This window comes from Petromyzon marinus, chromosome 12 (genome assembly GCF_048934315.1).
Source record: "Petromyzon marinus isolate PM22_M1 ecotype Great Lakes invasive population chromosome 12, UKy_Petmar_22M1.pri1.0, whole genome shotgun sequence".
NCBI lineage: Eukaryota > Metazoa > Chordata > Hyperoartia > Petromyzontiformes > Petromyzontidae > Petromyzon > Petromyzon marinus.
The window spans coordinates 3,309,800-3,334,896 of record NC_133678.1 but is presented as its reverse complement, the minus strand read 5'-3'; the positions used below and the strand labels follow the sequence as shown (position 1 = coordinate 3,334,896).

The window sequence follows — 25,097 nt, the reverse complement described above, 5'->3', positions numbered from 1 at the left end:
CAATGGGTATAAAGTCAGATTTTATTCATCACAATTAATCCAAAGAAACTACGGCACTGGTTTTACATATTTTATTCAAGGATCATACGTAGATGAAGCTCAAGTATGCACACATGGAAACAAACAATCTCAATAACTCTATCCTTAAGGACCATTGCACGCAGTTGTGTTGGCGAGCACCTATTAAGGTCGCTGTAGAACGTGGCCAACACCACACATGCCCGTCCACTTTTATCATTCCATCTTCTGACATTTACCCAGCGGGTACCCCCATATCAGACCAAGTTAATATAGGGGGGCACCAGACCAGCTGAAGGCATGATTTACTCTGGCGTGCATCCTATTTTACCATGGTCATAATGCAGTGTGCTAACCAACGCATCAACTAACGGAGTCCATTGGTAATTTCATAAATGGTCTCACCTTTGACTTAAAAGAACCAACTCTTATGAAAATTGGCGGCCAGTTAAGGAAAAGAGCATTTGTTACTACAAGCAGTGATATTTAAATGATCATGTAAGGCACCGCATGTTACCAGATTCATTATTGCCACCCAAAAATAACTCGGAAATATTTCAAATGAAATTTGACCTTTTTTTGAATTTGCATTAAAAAGAAATGACATTTGCTCTCACGTGTTATGAATGTTATCTCTGGCAGGCCATGTAAAATAATAATAATAATAAAAATGAGGCACACTGGTGGAAACGTAGAACGGTCCATTATCTACAAACACGGAAATATAAGGACGCACTTTTATAGGACTTCGTAATAAAATATAAAAAAATATATACACGACTATAATGGCACTTTTAACAGGCATTGACTTATAATAGGTATTGGATTTTTAATGAATTCCTCGATTAACAGGGAATTGTTTCATGCACACTACAGCAGGTAAAATATTTCCAGTAAAGCATCACAAATGCTGCAGAGAAATATCATTACTATGCTACACGGTTTAAGATGACGCAGATTGATATGCTGTACCATCCATTTTAGGATATTGTAAATATATAAAATTCTGCATGAATATCAGGATTTATATGAGGTTTGTCACCTTACAATGACAAATGTAAGTACGCTACATTTTATCAGATGAGAGTGGTTCTTATTTGTTTTTATACCAACTTGTACAAATTGTATACAACTCATAAACACGAAACAAACCAATCTCAACACTAAAGGCATCAAGCTCATTTATCCACTTTATTTAAAGTGAAGCAGACATAAATGGGTGGATAAATCAAGTACCCAGCATGTTACTGAATTTAATAGAAGCACTGTGTACACAAATATATTATCCTTATGTTGATACATGAAAGCAAAAGATTTGTATATTTCAAAAAAAGATGCAGGACTCTAGCATTTAGACTGAAGTGCTGACGTAGATTCATGATCATATCCCAATGTTATTTTGTATATTACAGAGGGTCGTTGCTTGTGAATAATAATATTGTATAATTGAATCAGAACTTAAAAATAGATGAGATTGTTTTTGTTCCTAGGCACCAATTAATGTGAGTTCATACAATTAATTCAGCTGCCACGGTGATCTTACTTGAGCCTGCAGGCCATGCAGCAGTTGAACTGCGTGCTGCTGTGCCTTCAAGATACTTCACTACATTTTCTTCTGGCTAAAAAAAATATAACTTTGACTGTCACCTGGCAAACATTACCCTAATACACAGGGTAGCGGGGAAATGTATGCCCTCTACTGTGTAGATCACAAGGATCTCAAGGTATAGCTGTGACATCCGCTTCCACAGCCCATTCTCTCACCTGAAGGGTTGCTAGAGATCCGCATGGATTCTTCATCTCATGCCAAGACGCCGATAGCACAATTGGAGTAAAATTACCGGCAACAAAACGATGCCAAAGCAACGTATCGCTTGATTGCAAGTGGCTAAATATGTGCATAATGGAAGATGGTGCGACAGAGGGAAAGCTCCTGGACACCAAGGATGAAAACTATGACCCCCTCAGACATCGTCTATGGCACGAGGAAACCTTCTCCGTGGAGGCCTCACAGAATAGGGGCGGAAGAGTGGACCCACCGCAGGCCACCTTGGTTGGTGGAAAGGATGAAACCAGCGTGGATGGAATTCCTGAGCCAAGTGGTGGAAAGGCATCCGGGCAGGAAGCCTGGGCCGAGGATCGTAGTATTCAAAGAAGGGTTGCTCAAAAGGCAGTGGCTCCAAGGGCGGGAAGAGGCCGATTGGGAATGGAGGTGGACCTGGGGGGCACCTGGGAGGAGGGGAATAAAAACGGGGGGGACTCTCCATAACGTCGGGCGGCACATGTGAATGGGGTGGGGGCGTCGGAAGAAGAGCCTTCATTTGTCCCAAAGCTTCTTCGGACGGCGGAGGCACACGGGCATTCACCGGTGGCGATACGTCACCACGGGATGTACCTACAGCGCAAATATTTTCCATCGGCTCGCACTCAAATACTCTACCCTCCTCCATCAGTTCCTGCGCCAATGGCAGCCGTGGTGCGCTCACACGTTTCTGAATCGCGTTCGACAAATGAGGCACATCTGGGGGCCTTGTAATCAGAGGGTTGGAATCGTTATTTGCTCTGCAACTTTGAACATCGGCACACTCTCTCACGGACAGACCTTCCGTGACATTCCGTGGCACTGCGTTGCCTTGGCCGTTTTCCTTCACCGCTCCACGAACGGCCGCTGCGTGCCGCGCGTCCGCCACCGGTACGTTAGGAAAGGCACCAGGCCGGCGTGTGCGTGGGTCCCTCGGTGCCCTCACCGTAGTGGCGTTCGGTGTCGATGTGACATCCGTCTGGCTCCGCGTGGGGTTAATCTCCGTCGAAGCAAGGCCGTGCCCTTTCTCCGACACGGCTGCAGTGGAAAACAAGAGGCGGCGGAAAACCTGACCGCCCGGGTTGTTCGCCACCGGCACTGGCTCCCTTGGGGCTTCCGCGCGTTTATTCCCCTTTAACGGTTGCTTATTAATTATCTGGGCTGCGTCTTGATGGTGTTGGATGACGGCGGAGTGTGGGAACACCTCACCGGGGACGCCGTTAGATTTAACATCGACATTTTTGCCAGCGAGGCCATATTTTTGGTTTAATTTGAAATTTAAAATGGGTGTCTCGTTATTAAATTTCCCGGTTTGTTCTGCCTGAACGGGATTGCATCCACGAGTCGATGTTTTCACCGAGTGGCTCCTTTGGGCATGTTCTTCTGAACCTAAGAATGAGCTGCTCTGGGGTCGATCTGACGCTGTGGCGGTGCCAGTCGGAGGCTGCTGCTGACTCAGCTGACAATCCCCACGTGCGATTTGCTGCGGGTCTGCCGGCTCGCGTCCACTGCCGTGGTGGGTTGGTTCCGCGATCGGTGAAATTTTCCCGGTCGAGGCACATTCAGCTTTCGAGTTGTTGTCCAAACCTTTGCGCGCAGCGCCGCCTTGATCGCATTTACTCTCTGGGCAGCTCTTGCACACCTTTGGGTTCCTCGCGTCCGCGGAGTGAGAGGCGCCCGTGCACCTGGGGCAAGCGTTGGGAGGGTGCGCTCGCCTCTGAGCGTCGCACGTCTTCGTCACCCGTTGTTCCGCGCGACAATCGGCAGGGCCCTCGCAGACCTGCTCGTCCGCTTGCTGCCGTTTCCCTTTCTGACGAACCAGCACGCCCACAATTGCCCCTGCCTCTGTGTTGTTCAGTCCTAAAAAAAACAAAGAGTGAGACCATTAGTTATAGAAATAGGTTTTACCCTTTTAACTGGCACAAAAACTGACACCTTTATTCCAAGGCATCGTGTTTGCAATAACCACAACACAAGCAGTCAAAATGCAAACAAAAGAGACAACTCTGATAATAATATGCACTGTCCTTGAATTTAATTGGTCCACACCCGAGACGGCTTTTCTTAGAGCCTAGTCTCCATTGGTGTTGGACCGGAAGACGCCAAAAGGCGTACAACTCAAAAGCAGCGCACTATCAGAGTATTGAGGGCTCGGGGTGAGCATTTACATTATGAGAAAAGGAGGTCTCATAATGAGACCATTAGTGTTCGGAGGTACCGTAACGTGCACTGTAGTTAAAGAGCCTTCGGTTTGTATCAACTTACACGTGCAAGTGATTTTTGTTTATTTATTTTCACAACACTTTTAAAGAGTGCAGCCCCATTGAGCCGCATGCAAGTTGTATTGAACTTGCAAATGGCCTTGAGCACTCCATTGGAACATTAATCCTGAGTTCAGAAAAAAAAAAGTGTCTTGGGAATGCAACTATTTTAAAACAAATACAAAGTACGAACAATACATATTGTGTTTTACACAAATAAAATAGGAAACGGTAAAAGTGCAGCCCTGCAATTGCCTGTTCATGCCACTGCTTGCAGAAGGTCCTCGACCAGCAGGGCCCTCTAGAGAGCCCCTCTAGAGGGTGTTTTTGCCTACTCTTCCATACTGGACAGAGCTCTCGGAAGAGGTGGCAGTCTCAACACTTTCACCCACCAAACGTAAACTACCAATTAACTGTGCTGTAGTCATTAATTTTGCCTGAGTGGAGAGAGAGAGAGAGGGAGGTGGTGAAATTTAAGAAACTTCCTCAATATTTCAACTGGAACACTGGAAGAATGAACTGGTGACCTCTGGGTCTCAAGTCCAGTGTGCTCACCATTAAACACCACGGCAGATTCATTCCAAGGGAGCAACCATGATATTAACTTAGAACGTAGGATTCCGTAATCAATATAGTTATCCATGTTTATTTTTGGGTTAGGCCAACCCAAAAACAAATACGGATCATCGTGTTCATTACGAAATGAATAAAAACCATGCAGCATATTATTTCCTGTTTAAAGATAACAATCAGTGTGTGTGTATATTGGGAAAATGCATCAATAAACAGCGCCTCATATAACAATTTAAGAATAGGTTTTACCCTTTCTGGCGATAAAACAGGTGTCAAGATGTTAAAACACCAAACAGAATCCTTGTTCAAGGAATCCTGTCTGCATTAACCACACGTACGTGTGGTGAACATGCAAACAAAAAACATGCTCTGATAATTATATACGACACTGTCTTTGAAACTGATTGGTCCACACCAGAGACAATTTTCTTTTGAGCCAACTCTCAAAGTGTTAGACCAGAGGACGCCAGCAAGCTCGGAGTGAGCGGCTACAATATGGGCACCTTTCTTGCCAGTATAAAAATATAACAATAGGTGTAACCCTTTGTGGTAATAAAACAGGTGCAAAAGTAGCGCCTCACCTGGGCCTAACAGAGAGATCAGGCTGCTTGGGAACTTCTGTCCGGCTCCCGTGGGGATGATGTACAGGTCCTTCACCGAGTGCGAGTTGTTGGAAATTACCCCGTAACGCTTGCGGCCACTCAGGTACGAGAACACGGACTGGTACCCGTCGCGTTCCTCCACGGATGCCGGTACAAAGCGGATGATGCAGGCCTCCTTGAAAACAAATAAAAAAAAGACATCAACCAAGAAAAACCCAGTCATAGCAAACCATTTGGATTACATTTTTTTGTTACTTTATACGTTTCAAAATATGCTCGCATTTGTTACACGAACGATCAGGTCTGCAACCAATCACCAATCCCGCCCTCCCCCATCTTTCACCCCCCACCACCACCACCTCCCCAAAGCGATTCAGTGAATTGTCACAATTAGCCGTCACGATTTGATTCAGGAATCAAAGCGTTTCTTGTCTTACTCATACCACCATAATTGTTTGGTGTGTTTCTTCGTGCATTCTATCTGTGCCATTTGCATTGCGTGTCTCGTTTGTCCTGTCTCATGCGCCCTGTCTTGTTTAGCTCTGCCTCGTGTGTAATGCACGCTTGCACTGTCTGTCTCATATATAATGGCTGTCCCATTGGTGTTGTCGGTTTCATTGGTAACATTATCATTGCATTTGCATACTTTGATTATTAAATGAACGTTCTAATGGATATATCTCGAGCGTAGAAATCAATCTTATTGAATGAGTCAATATGTATGTATGTATGTTGAACTTATTTTGCACCCTACGTAGCCATCGTGCTGAACGTGTCCACTAATGAGAGGATGAATGCCATTTTGGTATTTGCAAGACGTGGAGAAGTTGCGCTGCTCTGTGAGAATTACGGAACTGACCCTTCACCTCATGGCATGACACCCAATTGCGCAATGGGGACAGTGTGTAGGTACCGACAAGCCATTCTTTATTTCTGTGAAAGAACGCTCAACGTGTAAGAAGCATACGTTTGTGTGATTGTTTGAGTATGTCTGTATGTCCTCTGTTTGATCACAATACCTTTGAGGGAGTTGCTTTGAGCTTATAAAGATAATCCCAAACCACCTGCGGATGAATCCTCCCCCCAATTTGAATTGAATCCGGTAAATCCTGCAATATATGCACATGAAATCGCAGGATTAAAAAAAAAATACCGCTTGATATTATTTGCCGTCGAACAAACAAGCTTCCACGCATTTGGAGCGAATATGACAACAAATGCACTGTTACGTGGATAACCTTTAAAACACGGTGACGCATGTTTATATGAACATTACAAACCTCAGTGAGATTGTCTGTAGGGCCGGACACAGGATAGGCCTTCATGACAACCTTGGCCACATTGGGAAGCCCAATAAACCCTTTCCAGATCTCTCCCGGCAAAGATGCAGCTTTTGCATCTTTACCTTTTTCCGGAGATCTGAAACGAAATTGAAAAAAAAAATTTTACCGCGACTACTAATTCAAACCCCACATCAATGCTGAGTCATTTTGGCTTTTAAAATGACATTCATTGTACACATTTAATGGTGGCTATTTTGAGTTCAATATGACATAAATGAGGTCCATTCACACAAGGATACCTGATATGTGGCAGCTGCTGTGTGTCCGTGACAGGAGATGAGATCCATTTCTCTTCACAATCAGATTCATTCAAAGGCTTGCAAGGCAACTCACTGACATACACGTCGACCAAAGGCCCTTGCACAATCTCTGCCATAGCATCACACAAAGACCGGCTCCCTCTGATCTTTTGCATGAGCCCACTGCTTTCTTCCCTCGGACTGCGTGTCGGCTGCCCTCCTGTGGCGTCCTGCTGAAAACTCGGTGCGGGCCCTCCTCCGCACGTTGTTTCATCGCCGTCGCGATTAACGCCGCTGTCGCCGTCATCGCCATCATCATTGCCAACAACCTCGAGACCGTCATGAATGTCGTCATTGTGCGACACTTCAGTGGGCGCTGGCGAAGGCGAGGTGCGAGGAGATGCGCCGGAGACCTGAGGGGACTTGTGCGAATCTGCCGCAGCGCTCTCAGCCGCCTCGCCTCCGTCAGCGTCCCCGGCCTCTCCGTTCGGTGGTGGTCCTGCATCAGGGCTGGAGCCGTGGGCCATGTCAGCCGAAGCCGGAGGATGCTGGGATGCCCTCTTACCCAACTCTGCCTGTTGGGTGCTGGCGGCAGGCTTGGCCTTCTTTGAGGACGGTTCATCAGTGTCCTTCACTGCAGTTCCATGAAATGCAATTGACAGATTAAAAAAACACCAATCGACAATGCAAAAGCATCAATGCTAAAGCCCAAAGTAAGCTGCATTTCATATTCTTAGTTTTTTCGGTAAAGTCACGTTGAAGAGAAACAACAAAATAACAAAATATATATATATTTTGTTGTTTCTCTTCAACGTGACTTTACCGAAAAAACTAAGAATATGGATTACTGCAGTCACGAAAGCTTTAAATCAAAATTTAAGCTGCATTTGTCGGTAATATGTGTTAGCTTAGTTAACTGGTACAGAGATTACAATATTTGCATGACTAAAAAGGTGGAAGGAAGAATATTTTACACGTTTCATCCAGAACTCCACCTCTGCTCATAACGTATATACCACTATTATGCCAATGTGTATCCATGCTGTCAAAACATGTCAAAACTATTTGACAAATGATCCTTGCAAAACACCAATAGCTTTCTATTAAATTGTACATACCTGTGAATAGTCTTGGTTCTTTCGGTTAAGTCACGTAGAAGGTAAACAATAAAATTATACAATTATAAAACAATAAAATTATCACGACGTTTCGACTGCAACACAAGCAATCATCATCAGGTGTGAAAACCACAGCAAGAAATTTGAAATTTCATTAAAATTTAAAATTTGAAATTTCTAATTTTCTTGCTGTGGTGTTTCACACCTGATGATGATTGCTTGTGTTGCAGTCGAAACGTCGTGATAATTTTATTGTTTTAGATTTTTTATTATTTTATTGTTTCCCTTCTACGTGACTTTACCGAAATAACCAAGAATATGAATCCCTGCAGTCACGAAAGCTTTAAATATAAATACCTGTGAATGTCTGATGGCGGTGATGATGATGATGATGAAGGTTGTAATGATGATGTTTAATTGGTGCCGATTGTTAGTACTTCACTTGTGGCCGTACCTTTGCAGAGTTTCCAGTTGTGATCAGACAATTGAGACGTGCCTTGCTTGGCTGCATCCAGCGGTGCAGAACTTCTCTGAAGGAATGCTTTTCTCCCGCTCCTTTTATCTACTTCCCTCTCCAGGGTAGAGTTCTGTGAATTTTAAAGCCAACGTGATTGATTTTTGTATTTTTCTCAGCAATCCCTTCCTCTGCAATATTCTACAAAAGTTTTTGGGAAAGTTGTTGTTGTTATTGTTGTTTGTGATTGTTTCTGCCTTGATTTGTTCTGCCAGTAATTCCTTCTTATTGAAAAAAGTAGTGGGGGGCGTGGGGGGTGCTGAGGGGTGGGCATTCTAGCATAATAACCCAAAGGAATATCACAGGAGAGGCCTAACATTTCAAATCATCGACCTAAACTATTTTCAAATGAAATAACACATCACAAAAACCACAAACGCATTTTGACTTCGACAGTCACTGTCCATTAGTACACAACAATCGTCCGATGGCTGTTTGTAAATAGTTTTGGCATAAGACTTTTGAAACGGTAATTCTTCAGATCTAAAGTTAAACACCCTCTAGGCGAAACGGAATGAAAATGCTCATTTAACGATATCATATTCGGGGGTTCGATCCCGACACTAACACCTATATATTTGGCGTTTGCACGTTCTCCCCATAGTCGCGTAGATTTTTTTTCTCCAGGTCCTCCGGGTTTTCCCTGCACATTTAGAAACGTGCGTCAAGATTATTTAGATTATGTTGCTGCTATACATGTCCAGGTGTCTTCTGAAAAATAAGTTAATAGCTCAGCAAGCTTGAACTGGTCCAATAAAAAATAGTTGAGTTCTATTTCCTATACTTTGCACTCCTATTGTGCTTTTGTCTTGTTCGTTGTTGTGACCTTCTGGCCTACCCCTACTGGACATTTTTGTAAAAAAAAACGTATTTACAGCTCATCGGATTCCTCCAGTATATAATACACTAGCTTTACTACCCGGCTTCGCCCGAGACTTGGATTCTTGTCTTGGATTAATACACGGCATACGCGGAGGGTGCGGGGGGGTGACGTCAGCAGGTACACTGCGTGACGCTGCCGCATGTGGGTGACATCACAGATGTGACGTCACCGCTCACTTGCCATGCAAAATATATCCATTATTGCGCCTACCCCCCCCCCCCCCCAAAATACAAAAGTCTATTGTTATACTTTTTGCACTGTGTACAGTCTGGAAGCTACCCACATGCCAAATTTCAAGTTTGTGGCATGTTGGGAAGTATGCTAAACATTTCGAACAGACACACATATTTACAAATTTCCTGTTGCTATATATAGAGTCTGATTTTATTCCTTAGAGGGAATACTCAGAATGTGTTGTGAGATATTTTACCTGCATGTCCACCAGAGAGGTCACATCACCAATCTCCACGAGCCCTTTGTGTGTGGTCTTTGTGATTGGTCTTTTCTCCATTTGCTGCTGCTCTTTCTCAATCAGTTCAATCATCTAGGTATTACAAACATAAGTAATAAGAAGAAAGAAATCGTACATTAAAATATTACCAAAAAAAACATTACAAATCTCGTCCGTTCACATTGCCTCGCTTTGTCGGCATGTAGCAATGCATTGCTCAATCGATTGAGAATGATGATGGAATCATAAGTGGAATAATTGATCAATTAAAATATATATAAATTATTAGTGAGTTCTTAACTGCTACATTTATTCAAATAGAGCAAAGGTTACTTACAAACAATAAAGAACAAATAAGATGCAATGCAATTGGAATGATAAAAACGAGACCAACATTTTTTTTCCAGAATCAATTCACTACCCCAAATCATGACAATTGTTTGAATCTCTGGGGGGGTGTAGGAGGTGATGGTGGCTTGAATCATACTATGCATATTTGCTTGGCTTTAGGCTGGTGGGTGTGTGTGTAGAACGCTTGGCCGTCACATCTAGTAATCCTACATGCTTGTTTTCTCATGCATTGTATGAATACTTGCTTAGCATTTGGCCGATATGTGTGTGTGTGTGGGGAGCTCCGAACCAGTGACCCGAGTTCAATTTCCGCTCACGGCAAAACACCAGTGACGATTATTTAAACCGGTTTTGGGCCTCGCCTAGGTCGACTCAGCCTCAAATGAGCGCCTGATGCGGTGTGTAAACATCGCAACTATGGAGACAAATGCGACTGGGCTTGGTGCTGACCACCCACCCCCTCGTGTGCCGTTCCGACCTTCATAGGCGCTCGTTAACAACACTTGCCCCAACAGTCTGTTAAGGCAATATGGAGACCTTTGTCTTTGTAGAACGCATGCTAGTTGTGTCCCGTAATCCTCGGCCTTACGAGCTGCTCGGCTTTGGCTCGGTGCGCATCTTGTGTGCGTGTGGAGGAAGCGTGGCTGCTGCGTGTGTAATCGTACGTGCTTGTTTTCTCGTGCACGCCACTCTGCCAGTTCCTGGGATGCCATTTGCTGGGGACTCATTCTCACCACAGTGTGTGGGCTCACTTCGCCGGCCAGCACCTGCCCGCAGAGCCCCTAACAAACACGCAAAAACACAACATATTAACAGATGACGTGCCCAGTTGACTCACCCGTCATACACGCTAAATGTGCTGTACATTGCTAATGTGAGTGATGACGCTGCAATAAAAAATACCTTGTTTTTTTGATCCTTCAAATTAAAACTCAAGGTTCTGTATTTTGTCTTGTATTTGCTTTCAGCGTGGCCCAAGAAAGCGTACAACTCTTTCTCAATTTGAAGAGCAAGCCTGGCAACATCTTTCATATTCACTTTCTGTCCTCCAATCTCTTTAAACCTAGTTTGTTTGGAGATAAAAAAAAATAATCGGACTTTAATACACAATGCAGTTTATATTGTAGATGAAAAAAAGAATCGAGGTTAGGCAATCAGTGTTCAGAAAATTTTAGAGTCGGGGAGCACAAGTACACGGTCCCCGTGCATCGAAGGTGGACACTGCGAGAACCTTGGCATGACAATACATAACCGCCTTAATCCTGAAAGATATATGCAAAAATAATAACAATGCAATAATGTCATTATTCAACTAGCTAAGTCTCACTGATTTCAAGGCTCCTCTTTTAGAGGTTCTTGCATCGGGATATTTATCCATTTAATGTGTTTAGGAAAAGTTTTCTTCTGTTGGAGTAAATCGGGGTACCTGGATAAAACCAACACAAATGAGGGGACAACTGGCCACCGCTAAGCTCAATGGGTTTTTTGAGTTTCGCAGATTCGCATGATCACTCAACCCTTTGCCGCCGAAGCGCTTGATTACAGGCATGTGACATCGCAAACCCAGCTAAAACGTTGCCTCCAGCACAACCAGTGAATTAATAAATCCATTAAAAATCCATCAATACATTTCGATTGAAAGCTTTCGTGACTGCAGGGATTCATCTTCTGGGTTCTTTCGGTAAAGCCACGTAGAATGGAGATAAAATAATAAAAATAATAACAGAATAAAATTCTCACGACGTTTCGGCCACAACACAAGTAGCCTTCCTCAGGTGAAGAAACAGGACTGTCCGGAAGACAGCATGACTTTACCGAAAGAACCCAGAAGATGAATCCATCAATACAATTTCAAACCAATAATTTTCACCTTTCTGCGGGGAGCGGTCGTACAGTGGTTAGTGCAGCGCGATAATAATTCAGATACCTGAGCTTGATTCCCACCCAAGGCTAACATACTGTAGGTGGCAAGTGACATCTGAACCAGTTAATGAGTCTTTGCCAACCCACACAATCCAGCGTGGTGAAGTATGGTCAAACAACTCCCGCGTCTGATTCGGCGTGTAGCGACCTTTATGAAGCAGTAGATTCAGAGAGGGCTTTAAATTATTTGCAATTACTACATTTTAACTCCAGGGAAACCTCCGTAAAAAAGCAGTCACAATGTTTACCACAGCGTGTGATGCTTACTCACAGTAATGTTCAGGGGAGCTCACCTTTTCAGCAAGGTATCCCTGAAGGCCTTCCTTACTGTCTGACGAATTTGCCAGTCAACCGCTGCGGCCTTGGCGACTTTCGCCGGTTTGCAGTGCTGCTGGGCCTCTCCCTCGATTTCATTCGAATTCAGATTTTTCATTTCCTTTTTATCCCTCGGCTCTCTCGGCGCCAAGCGGCGCTTCTTGCCGTACGCGAGCGACTGCCGGGAGTCCGTCCTCTCTTTGCGCAGGATGTACAGGGTGTCACGAAGGCGCGCTTCTTTGTTATCGTTTGCTTCAAGGAAATTGGGATTCAAGGCAGACGTTTTTTTAGAGTCTGAATTCACAACCTCATTTCTCGTCATTAACTTGTTTTATGCGCGCGCGATACGGCGTTAGTAGCGGGGTGAGCAGTTGATTTGTGCGCCCAAACGAGATTGGCATGAAGGTAAATTAGCGGCTCCCCTCCCTCCCCACTCCACCACCACACATTTTCTGTGAGGGGGGAATGCAGCCTGCAAACATTTATTTTGTCAACGATGCCAAACCAAAGCCACCCCCCACTTATTGCACTGCCATACTTCACCCGGCTAGGGTCCACAATTCCAGTAATCACGCTTGAAGTCTCTCATGCTGTCTGTTTATTGTATATCATCATCGCATAACAAATCAGCAAGAAATAAAACTCTGACTTTAAAATTACACCTTTAAAAAAAACGCACGCTATGCAACCAGTTATGTGCGAGGCACTTTGGGACATTATTTTACGGTGAAGCGCTATAAATTAAGGAGCAGAAGAAGAAATATAATACATCATAACTATTAAAGTCGTTTGTGGTGCATTTTTTTCCAACCACCACCACAATGCCTCTCTCCGTTTCCTACCGGGCTTGTAGAAGACGCCCGATGGGATGACCTCTCCCTCGTGGGTGGGCTGAGCCTTTCGATTACGAGTCGATCCCTCTTCTGTCTCACTATTTAAAGCCGCACGCCTGGGCTCTGGTGGGATAATGCTTTCCTCTTTCTCACTTTCAACATCATCACTGGGCGCAGCAGACGTCTGCATGATCACCTCGTCGGGGACAACGCTGCTCCTTTTTTTCACCTTATCATTTGCAACCTGCAAAAAAGAATCATTTGTGTTTGTGTGTGTTGTTAAAAAGCGGTTGCGATATTTTATTTGTACTGCATCAAAACGTTTGCCCCCCCCCCCCGCCCACCCCATTAAAAAGTCATGTAAAAAGAAAAGCGTTACAAAGCAATCGTATTTTGAAAGAAAAAATAATAATCCGCGCAAACTTGTGTCAATTCAACTGGGTCTCGGACACAAAACTGCACTTTGTTTACGGATGGTTGCATAAAACAAAGACATCACCCCCCCCAACCCCCTTCGAGGGTCTTTTTTGTCTGTGTAGCACAGCTTTTATCTTCAGCACGCGGTGTGTGTGTGTGTGTGTGGCGCTTTTAATTAACGGTAACTTTACAGCGGATATGCAGGGGACTGGTTTTTTTGTTGTTTCTGCAATGCCATAAGCTAGCGGGCCCGTCAATAGGACACCTCCAAATCCTTCAGTAAGTCCAGAGGATTGATGGAACCCACATGGGGATCGGGGGGGGGGCTACCACCAGCTGAGAGTGCTGTATTCGTGGTGGGGTGGGGGGGGGGGGGCACCACCACAGGCTGTGCACACCTCTACAAAGACAAAGAATCCACCCCGCCGTGTAGCCTTGGCAGACTGTTGGGGCAAGTGCTGTTAGCGAGTAGCACCTGTGAAGGCCGCACCTCTACCCCACCACCGCGGATCTCGTGGCTTCGTTATTGGTAGAGAAAAAAAACCACTCGCCCAATTCTGTCATTTCCTCTGCGGTTCCCGCTGCGGTGTTTCTGTCTTGTTAACAGTGCCACTCGCGATGTTTTGCTGGAGGAAATCGTCCTCCGGGTCCCCGGATTTTTTCCCCTCCACATTTAGAATCAACATCGTGCGCTTCGAGTATTTGGCGACGATAAATGTCCACGCGATAAGCCATTTCACTGGGCTATCATTTGTGGCCACGTCGCTTCTGACAAAGAGCTATATATGTCAGTGGGCCTTTCCTGGTAGAATTTAAAAAAATAGTTTTAATATTTTCATAAACACAGGGTAACCCTTGATTATCCGTGCGCTGCAATAACCATTGCTTCTGCTTGCGAAACCACACAACATATTTACTCGTGCAGTCGTATTGGTGATGAACTGCTCCTCACTCGTCGAGAGCAATTCACTCAGTGCCAACATGACCGCCCAATATGTTGGCAAGCAAACAGATTGTATTAGCCGGGCGGCGGTGGATCACAGTTGTTGTGAAATTCCCTTCCCGCGGATATCGAGGAGGTGCCACATACCCTTGTCAGGAGAAGACGGTATTAGTACAATAACTTGAGTCATCTTTGTTAGATAATAGGGTGTTTGCCCCGTCACACATGCCGTGTTGTGTCCGGGTGCTGAAAAGATCCTTTAAATGAAAACCCAATGCAGGACCCTCCGGAGTGCTAGGACTCGGCATGGTTTTCCTGAATGGATGTATAACTAAACAGTTATATACCCTGATATTAACCCTAATATTATCATAACAACAAATAAATACAGATGACACGTTCTACGTTGAAAGACAATAAAGCACACTTTTAATGCATCATTTACATTTGTTTTGCATTGTGTGTGCGTTATGTTTTTTTTATTACCTGGGCCACCCTTGCCCTCTATCCCCCCACCCCCCCGGGATAACCCAAGATCATCGAGCAGCTGACTGCAATCGAAGCCACGATTATTAACTCCAGCAGTGAAGGAGCCTCACCACGAAGGAGATGATTTCCTGCTTGACCGACACGACCGTCGTGGGCTTTCCACCATTGGCGTGCATCTCTCGGCTCTTCTCCAGCCGCTGGATGGCATAGGCCGCGTGTTTCAAGATACAGCGGTTGCTGCAGTAGATAGAGCCCGGCACAGGCGCGCGGCTGCAGCCAAACCCCACACAGCGCAGCCCTGATCCCATTGCCTGTTCACGGGGGGACATCGAGTTTGAAGATAAAAGAACAAAAATGAAGGATTGCAAATTGACCAAAAGAAATACCCCTAATTTTCCTTTCCAGATATGCTATTTTGCACAAAACGAATGATAAGAGTAGTTTCATTCGCAAGCAAATAGGATGCTCTTTTTTTTTCTAAATACCCTGCCTGCTCTTAAAGAAAAGGAACAAGCAGTAATTTATTTTCCACAGCAGAGAGGCGTCAAGGTTGGCTCTGTGTGTCCAGGTGTGGAAAATAAACTGATTAACTGTGACGTTTTTCCATTTCACGTATGGTTTGTTCCATTAATTATCAACCTCCACCACACACCCACTCCAGTCAACACCCCCCCCCCCCCCCCTTAATCTGCCACTGTTAAATGAACAAATGTATTAAACACATTTTATATTGTATTAGTCTATTGCAATGCAGTACACTCACCACGTGCACATGAAATTTAATTCGACACCGAAAACATTTTGCATTATAATTGATCAATTTCTCCACACTGTTTCCTATTTTTTAAATCACAATTGCTAAGCAAAGACCAACAGCCCAAAAATGTCAAAACTGCCAGCAACAAACAACACTGTCGAAATTGTAATTGTAGAGGAGAGTTAGTACGTTTCTTGAATTCAGCAAGGTTACAATAACGTGAGAAAAGAGACGATGTGAGGGAATTCCAAACGCAAGCAGTGTGGAGGACGAAGCAGAAAGAGCAGTTTTGACCTGCAGCGTGATGGTTGACAATAGTATGCGTGAGAGGAAACGGTCTGGTTGACCGAGTTTTTAACATGTGATTTAATAATCAATTAGTGAAGTTCATGTGAGCAGACGCCATAGCAGTAGAGATAGGAGAGTGATGATATGTTCGAATAGCTAACCATTGTGCTGCTTCCAGCCTTCGTTGTATCTTCAGTTTGACCACGGCCTGCATTCCCAGTGGCCACTAGTAACCTGTTATCATCCTCGTCCATCGTTATGTGGTCCGTAATCTCCGTTCCCGTTGACGTGCACTGGGATGTATTCTCGGACTTGTCATGGACCTGGCAAGAATATTCTTTTCTGCCAGTTGTGTCAGAGCAAGGCCCCTGGGTCCCGTCTGGTTGTAGTGATTTATGAGTCAACTCTTCCTGCTGACACGCAACTTGTTTGCCAAATTCACGGGTACCCATCAAATGACGGTTACCCAAAGGGTGGCAAGTTCGAACCGGGCTGCCTTGTGAAGTTGTGTCGTTATTGCCCTTTTGGTATGGCTCTTCTTCTAGTGAGAGTGGCAATTCCTTTAATTTTTCAGGCGATGGCCTCTTATTTTCTTTACACGGAATATCACTGTTCTGCTTCTCATTTGGTGACTTTGTACTCTGCTGTCGACGATCTCGGAAACTCAATTCTGGAACAAATTCTTGATGGACACCGCATGTGGACAAGAGATTGCCACATTCTTGCCCCGTTTCTACCGCAGAAGCGTTACCGGCTTGTCCGTCCAAAGAAGTGTCTGGGGAGGCTGTACCCATGGAGGTCCTTGGGGACTGGTCGCGTGACATCGTTGTCCATTCTGATTCATGGTCAAATCTGTCATATTGGGGGCTTACTGTTCCATTCTGCTGGCTGTCATTCTGAGTGTCAAACTGACTTTTATGAGGCTGCGTCACTGCAATGTTTTGCCCATTACCATGACTTGGAGCGCTCCAGGCATAGTTGGGAAAATGTTGATAGTTTTTACTCATTCTTTCCTGGTCACCTACATTGGTCTCATTGCTTTCTGCTGTAATACAAATGCACACACGGATTTATGTAAAACATATTACAGCTGTGCGTATATGTGTGGCTTCACCATTTTTATTTGTAGTATTTAGAGAATTTTTTTTGACGGGCATTGCAACACGAAATACCAACCGGAGGTCAATTCACTTAAACAGCAACGATACGTTACCATCAAATCATTATTTCGGCAGTCTCACACTTCCAAAAGACCATTCATTATCTGTGGCATGACTAACAAAGCGTGGCATTTGCATTAGGTGATGGACCGTTTAATTACAGCCACCGCGTTTACAATAGCATGATGCTTTTGTGCATGTGATTTGCTACTGTGCATTGACTCACTGTGGAGTTGTAAATACGACTGCTTTCTCTGCTCGTGCTTGCTGGATGGAGGAGTCAGTTGTACACTCCCGTGCGACATTTTCATATTGGACCCAGTGCAGTGATAGGGCTCCTGTGAAGTGCAGTCCTTTGAAACGCTTCCATTTACCGTATTTCCATAATCCAAATTAGACAGGGCTTCTAAAGGACACATTGCACAAAACACAAAACAATACTCCGCAAAAGTGATGATACATCGTGAAATTATTCGCCCGATTCATTATTTAAAACCCAGTGACCTAGCCAAAGATGGTCAAGTATGTAGAAAAGATTTCGAACTCTGCCGCACCAAAAAGTTAATTGCAAAATTGCCCGGTTGAATAACACATCGCGACATTTTGATTCCAGATATGTCTACCAAACAAAGAGCATTAACAATCTCACAGCGGTGACTCACCTGCATTGCCCATGAGGTAGGGATCATTTAGACCATCAGGAAGCGTTGTTCTGAAAGGCGTGCTGGGATAAGCAAACATGGGCTCTGCTTCCGCGAGCAGACCTGTGAATGGCCCTTTGACCTGGCAAGGCAGAGAATCCTGGCTTTGCTGGAATGAGCCCCCAGACACAGGGTGCTGCTGGCGAGTGTTGTTGAGGAAAGACTGAAATTGAAAACGTCCGGGAAAGAGAGAGAGAGAGAGAGAAAAAAACTAGGTCAAACATTCACAAGCGTATGTGGTACATTTTGCAAAAACGGAACGGGCTGGCAGCGTTATCACTGAGCCAAAAGAAGATGTTTCAATCGATTCCTGTCGATGCTTATTGATTCAAATGCAGCTGGTTTCATCTAAGTTTGCAATAACTACAATTCTAACTGGATTTGTTTTCTCGCGGCCTGGGGTTCGTTTCTAATGTTTATGTTTTGAAAACGCGTTTTAAAGCACGTTCACATTTTAAGCGGGGCATGACTTATTTGAAGCTTTGCAAACATTTCTCACAGGTAGTAATTAATCTTGGTCATAATTATCTCGGATTGGGACATACACCTACGCTCAATTACCCAATTATGAATGCACACTATGGATTTTTTTTAAGTAATCACATTTTTTAATATATATATGTTCAACGGAGGCATAATTAAAATAATAAACATTTATAATTCCAATCTGAAATAAGTATGCTTAAAATTAGACAAAAATAAATATTTTAAAGCTGATACATTCACATTTCAAGCAACATGTGTCCATACTGCTCACGTCATGCAATTATTTCTGGTAATCTGGGATTTAAACTCAGATATGTGTATTTCTGTCAAGCACATTACTGGCGATTAATGAACACTTGGATACAATCTAATTACATGCATTTTTCAACACAACCATTTCGCATTTTAAATGTTAAACATTTAATATTTGAAAAATTATCCACTTACGGGACTATTAGACTAAAGTTAATCATTCATATTTTTGTAGGCAATTAGTGTTATGTTATTGCAAATTAAATCTGCCTTTATAACCAATTTAATTAACTCGCTTCTGAATTTTCAATTGTGACTTCACGATCAACCCTCTAACATTTGGCAGCACACACAGCACACGCACGGCCGCTATCTCATTGTCTGGGCGACACGATGGCAAGATGTTAACTACCTCGCCTGGTATACAAAAGGTCGTGGGTACGATCCCGATCCTGAAGTCTGTATATTTGGAGTTTGCATGTCCCTCTCCCCATGTTCCTGTGGAATTTTCTCCGGGTCCTCCGGTTTTTCCCTCCACATTTATAAACACACGTTTAGAGCATTTGGCTGCGATAAATTTCCGCACAATAAGCCACTTCGTTAAGCTTTAATTTGTGGCCAGGTCGCTTCTGAAAAAGAGCTATATAGCTATACTCTCTGGTTCTATTCGGTAAAGTCACGTAGGTAAAAAATAGAACCAAAGAGTATGGATCCTTGCAGTCACGAAAGCTTCAAATCTAGAAGCTATATAGCTCAGTGGGCCTTGCCTGGTAAAATAATATATATATTTTTTTTTAAAGTAGTTTATTTCCTAGTTGAATCTGACTCCCCTTTTAAGCAAAGGGAAAATCTGCAGCCTCTAAAATGTCTTGCTTGATACCACTGCTGGCGGAAGGCTCTCCACAAGAGGGAGCTCCAGAGAGAGTACATGCAGCTTGATATATGCTCTCTCAGGTGTGGCGGGTGTTTTTGCCCGAATCTTTTTCTTTCCACGCTGGCCGCATATCTTGGAAGAGGTGGAAACATCCCACACTTTACGCCTCCACACGCGATATGGTTGCTAATCGACTAACCGTGGACGACCGATGAATACTACTGGGTGGACAGAGGCGAGGAAATAGAAAATAAACGTTGAAACTTGAATTTGGAGCTTTCGTGACTGCAGGAATTAATCTTTGTTTTTGTTCGGTAAAGTCACGTAGAAATAATAAAATAACATAATAGTGTACGACGTTTCGATTACAACACAAGCAATCATCATCAGGTACAGAAGAGCTAAATTTACGAGAGAGAGAGGAGACACATAACCGCAGATATATGTACAGACACAGATACAACAGGGGATACAGAGAGAGAGAAACGTGGGAGCACACTAAATCAAACAGGTTTTAGCAAGATTTGGAAACTATATAACGCAACACAGACGGTCGGTCAAAACACAATGAACGCAAGGTCAGGTTGATTACGTTATTTCAAAGATTGCTACATTGTAAGTTAAGTGTGAAATTTAAAATCTAAAAAATATACAGACCACATTCACATATATAGACATCCAAGCAGAACGGGTTAGCACAGAGACACATGGAGAGAGGCAGGCACACAATAAACGTTCTCATCGTTCAAACTGCCACGCCGGAAGACCATCACACCAGAAACCATCACACCGCGGCAGCATCCCCCGCCTGTTAGTGCGCGCGTGTCGAATTAGTATGCATGTGTACAATGTGCATTCCCGTCAACGTTTCAGTTTCATTTATTAGGTATAGCCCTGTGAACCATGCGGCTCTTGACTCGGGTGCAACCGTAACAAACAAAAACAAAGAACATCTTAAAGTGACAACGCGTAACAGAAAAATCCTGGGGAAAAAAAAAAACAGCAAAGGTCTTCCAGAAAAAAAATAAACACCGTATATCAACGCTGTGTGCAAAAATCCCGGTGGGATGCAAGTCAAACAATAACAACCGTAACGTGAGGCAGACCTCTTCGAAGCTTGCCATCTCGGGATGACCGAGCGGCGGGAGGTCCCAGGTGTAATCGGCCACCCCTGGAGGTCCCCCGGGTGGCCGTGGTGAGGTCGGGCCCCGTCTGGACATGTGGCCCAACCCAGAAGCCAGCAGGCTGAGCTCACTGGCCATGATGGTTGCACGCTGGATACACATGGCAAAGGATCAGTGTTCATTTGATCGGAATGTTTTATTTAGTTGTTGTTGTTGTTGTCATGTAATCTTAGTCTAGTCTGGGACAACATGTGGGCATTGTAGCCAGGCCTGAGTAATGAAATGTTGGTGTGAGGAGAGTGAAATTCTCAATATTATCAGGTCACCCAATCACTGAAACCAATAAATATTCATTTTTCTCGACAAATGTTGTTTATCCAATTACCGTTTTTAGTCTTCCTCAGTGCGCTGCTGTCTCTCGTAACGGACTAAATTGCCTATTTCAGTCTGCATCTCCATTCAGTTTAGTTAATTTCCTCTCGCCTCGGTCATGTCTTTGGTGGGGTAGTCAGACGCCGTCACGCTGGATAACTCACATCAACTCAGTGACGGTTGACCAACAACAACAACAAAAACTTTTAGTAAACGCGCCTCCCTGTTCACTGATTTTGTTAAACACTGCAAAGCGTGGCTTACAAGGGGTTGACGCCACAATTCCACTCTCGCGCCATTGCTTTGTATGATTGTCTATTTTTTTAAAAAAAAACCTTGTACGCACGAACTCGTGGGTGTTACCTGATTAAACATTAAACCCAGCGAGCGAAATGCAAATCCACGATGGCCTAAAAATGCAATGGTTCCGCATGAAAAAGTCTATCATATAAAATTACGATGTACAAATCGTACAATCAAGCCAGCCGTGCGAATCAGAGGTGCGGGGGAAGGACAACAAACTTAAACACAAAAAGCAGTTCTAAGGGAACGAGTTTTCAACCTAGATTTCAAAGCGCATAGCTCCAGTGACTTCGTAATAAAACAGTAGCAATGTACAGCCCTTTATATTCTTGGCTCTTTCGGTAAAGTCACGTTGAAGGGAAACAATAAAATAACAAAATATATATATAAAACGCTAAAAAAATTCTCACGACGTTTCGACCATAACGCAAACGGTCATCATCAGGTGTGAAAACCCAACGGCAAGAAACCGTTTGCGTTATGGTCGAAACGTCGTGCAGTTCTAAGGGAACGAGTTTTCAACCTAGATTTCAAAGCGCATAGCTCCAGTGACTTCGTAATAAAACAGTAACAATGTACAGCCCTTTATATTCTTGGCTCTTTCGGTAAAGTCACGTTGAAGGGAAACAATAAAATAACAAAATATATATATATAAAACAATAAAAATTCTCACGACGTTTCGACCATAACGCAAACGGTCATCATCAGGTGTGAAAACCCAACGGCAAGAAACCGTTTGCGTTATGGTCGAAACGTCGTGAGAATTTTTATTGTTTTATATATATTTTGTTATTTTATTGTTTCCCTTCAACGTGACTTTACCGAAAGAGCTAAGAATATGAATTACTGCAGTCACGAAAGCTTTAAATCAAAAGTACAGCCCTTTGTCAAGAACATAATGACATCGCATTGAGCGTGATGTTTGTTTGACCATACTTCACCGCACTTGTCAGTGCAGGTCCGGTATGTGAGAGGGCAAACAAGCTGGTGGCGCTGGGTTCATCGCGAGATCCATCGACGACGACCGGACCATCAACCCCACCGTGTCATTTAAAGATTTCGCAAAACACTGCACTGACATTTATTCCGTTGCGTGAGGTCCCACAGATGAAGCGGAATGAACATTCGCCATCCCATCCTCCCAATTTTAAGTTACGCAAATTATTTGGTAATACTGATGCGTTTGCAGTGGAGCACAAAGCACAAACAACAACAACTACAAAAATGAACACGATCGTGAAAAGCACCGCGTCAAAGGTAAAAACAAATTTGCGGCCATGAATGCAGTCTTACGTTTATTTAACATTTTTTTCCCGAGGCCGAAAGTTCAAGTGTACTTCATTTTTCAGCCACACGAGGGCAGAATTCGCCACGGAATAGGTGACGGGACTTCAGTGATGGATCATTTAACGGCGTGTATTGACCAGATTTGTCTCAATATGGGAATTTAAGGAAAAAAATCCAAGATAAACATACCGTCCGTTTCGCAAATAATTGTCATGTGATGATTGATTTTTGACATGCACGATGTGATGCATGTATTGTGAACGGACGAATCGATTGTAATGATTCATTATTGCATCGGTACATGCTGAGTCATGACACAAATATATTTAAACCAGACATTTGTCAAGGTCTTACAGCATGTGAACTATTATTATAATTCATGCACAGTCGGATAGTACCTGCCACCAATCACATCAATAAATACAAATGTAGTTGCTTAGCCTTATGCTTTGTTAACATTTCTTCACCAAACCTTATCCAAGTAGACTTATTCAACCCACATCATTACTTGAAATCGGTTAAATTTCGTTAACATTTTTTATCGCATGTCTATTTGAATGATTGTATTTGCATCATCAGAAGCCGACGTTTATAAAATTAGTATTTGCACGTGATTTGAAATGTTTGTGTTGGCTCCAGTCACCTTTGAACAGCAAGAAGCTACAATCTACTTAATCTTAAACGACTTGATCCATTGACTACTTGGACTGGTGATAAAGGCAAAGACCCACCCCACCCCACCCCTTGTACAGCCTATTAACAGACTGTTGGGGCACGAGGTGGGTGGGCCAGCACCACGCCCGGCCGCCTTTGTCTCCCGAGTGGCGACATTTACACATCGCGCCAGATACTTCATTGAGGCCGAGTCCACCTAAGAGCACGCCTGTGACCGGTTCGGATAATCGTCGCCGGTGTTGGCCGTGAATGCGAACTCGGGTGGCCGGGGTTCGTTAGCGCGGCGCGTGCTAACCGCTGCCACGTTGCATCGCGATTACCTGCCGCCAAGGGATGAGAGGCTTCCTCCTCCAACGACGCCTTGTCGACTCTGCTGCAGCAGCCGTGCCTCCTTTTAAATGCCCAGAAGCATGCGAGCACTGCCCCCAATGCCAGCCACTCTTCCAGCTCCACCCAAGACGAACCCCGCGGCTGGAAAGTGATTGAGGTTTTGGTTATATTTTCCCGCCATCGGCAACCTTATCGCTTGTCATCAATATGTTGCTGCCTTCAATCTGGACTGCGACCAATCTGCGATGCCCATCTTATAAACAAGGACCTCGCGTATTCTTAAGTATCACTTAAGAGTTCAGTTGGAGGGATTCAAACAATGTAAAACTCTATCTAATCTATCTCTTAAGGTGCACGTGATAAATATACGTACACCATAGCACAATAAATGATTATCCTGTATTTTAGCTCGGTTTATATACCCTTATGTGCACAAACGTCATCACTTTAGCTCAAAATGTAATTTGTGCACTAGAACAAAAACCCCTGCAAGCCTTTTAACAGATTGTCACGTATGCACACATATGCATAGATAATACTTTATGGGAACGTAATTGTTTTGTGTACCTCGCCAAGTAAAAATGTTTTGGCAAGTTGGTCCATTCTCATTTTAAATCCCTCATGACAAATAGTATTCAAGCTTCACAACACTCAAAATATCAAAACAACGTAACGTATTTATTACTCAATTATTGTAAAACAAAAAATACACTCCCATATGTATATTCGTAAATGGTTCATGAACGTACCCAACTACTTTGGCATTCCATTTACCCCCACAAGCTCCACTGGCACGTGACCTCAGCCACCAGGTTGACATTACGTGTTAACAAAAAGTCTTCAAAACGGACACCTGCAAAGCTTGTATAAGATAATTATACACTGCACCTGCATATGTTAAAAAGAATACGTTTTTTTAAGTTCCATCTTCAGTGCACGTGTAGATTTTGTTTCCAGAGCTCAACCACCAAATCTTAATCTCTCAGGGTTGGCTTGGTTGCATGGCCACACGGTGGAGATGGCATGATAACGGATGACCACAACCCCAGCTTTGGAAGGTAAGCAATCTTTCTGGTTTAACTTTTGCCGCGTTTTTTGTTGTTAAATGCTCCAAATACCAATCTGTGGACAAAATGCACTTTTCTGGAGTTAAACATTTCGAAAGAATTCAACGGCAAGCACGTGAATCAAAACCAAAGCGTGGAATAACATGACAGCCGATGATACATAGTTTATTCCATAATTATTACACATTCACACCAGCAAATCTTACTTAATACTCGCAAGACATCAAGTCAATTTATTGGGGGATGTCTAAAAGCCATTTATCCTACAAGTCATTTATTATTGGCTCGCAATTACTACAGCCGGTCAATCTGTTCACGCTACTAAATGTGGAATCCTGTGAAAAAC

General features: G+C 43.7%; 1 protein-coding gene across 1 annotated transcript; it reads right to left on the bottom strand.

Annotated features, from left to right (window-relative positions):
- Positions 1-25,003, bottom strand: LOC116941667 (uncharacterized). The gene is made up of 16 exons (XM_032952976.2): positions 20,699-25,003; positions 17,942-18,143; positions 17,506-17,685; positions 16,281-17,164; positions 15,185-15,385; positions 13,235-13,469; positions 12,371-12,644; positions 11,058-11,217; positions 10,820-10,936; positions 9,783-9,896; positions 8,410-8,542; positions 6,838-7,471; positions 6,536-6,674; positions 6,275-6,364; positions 5,235-5,430; positions 1-3,679 (listed from the first exon to the last, which is right to left on the bottom strand). Exons 1-16 carry the CDS (start codon positions 20,876-20,878, stop codon positions 1,983-1,985), a joined length of 5,436 nt encoding a protein of 1,811 aa, XP_032808867.2. The 5' UTR covers positions 20,879-25,003; the 3' UTR covers positions 1-1,982.
- Positions 25,004-25,097: the final 94 nt, after the last annotated feature.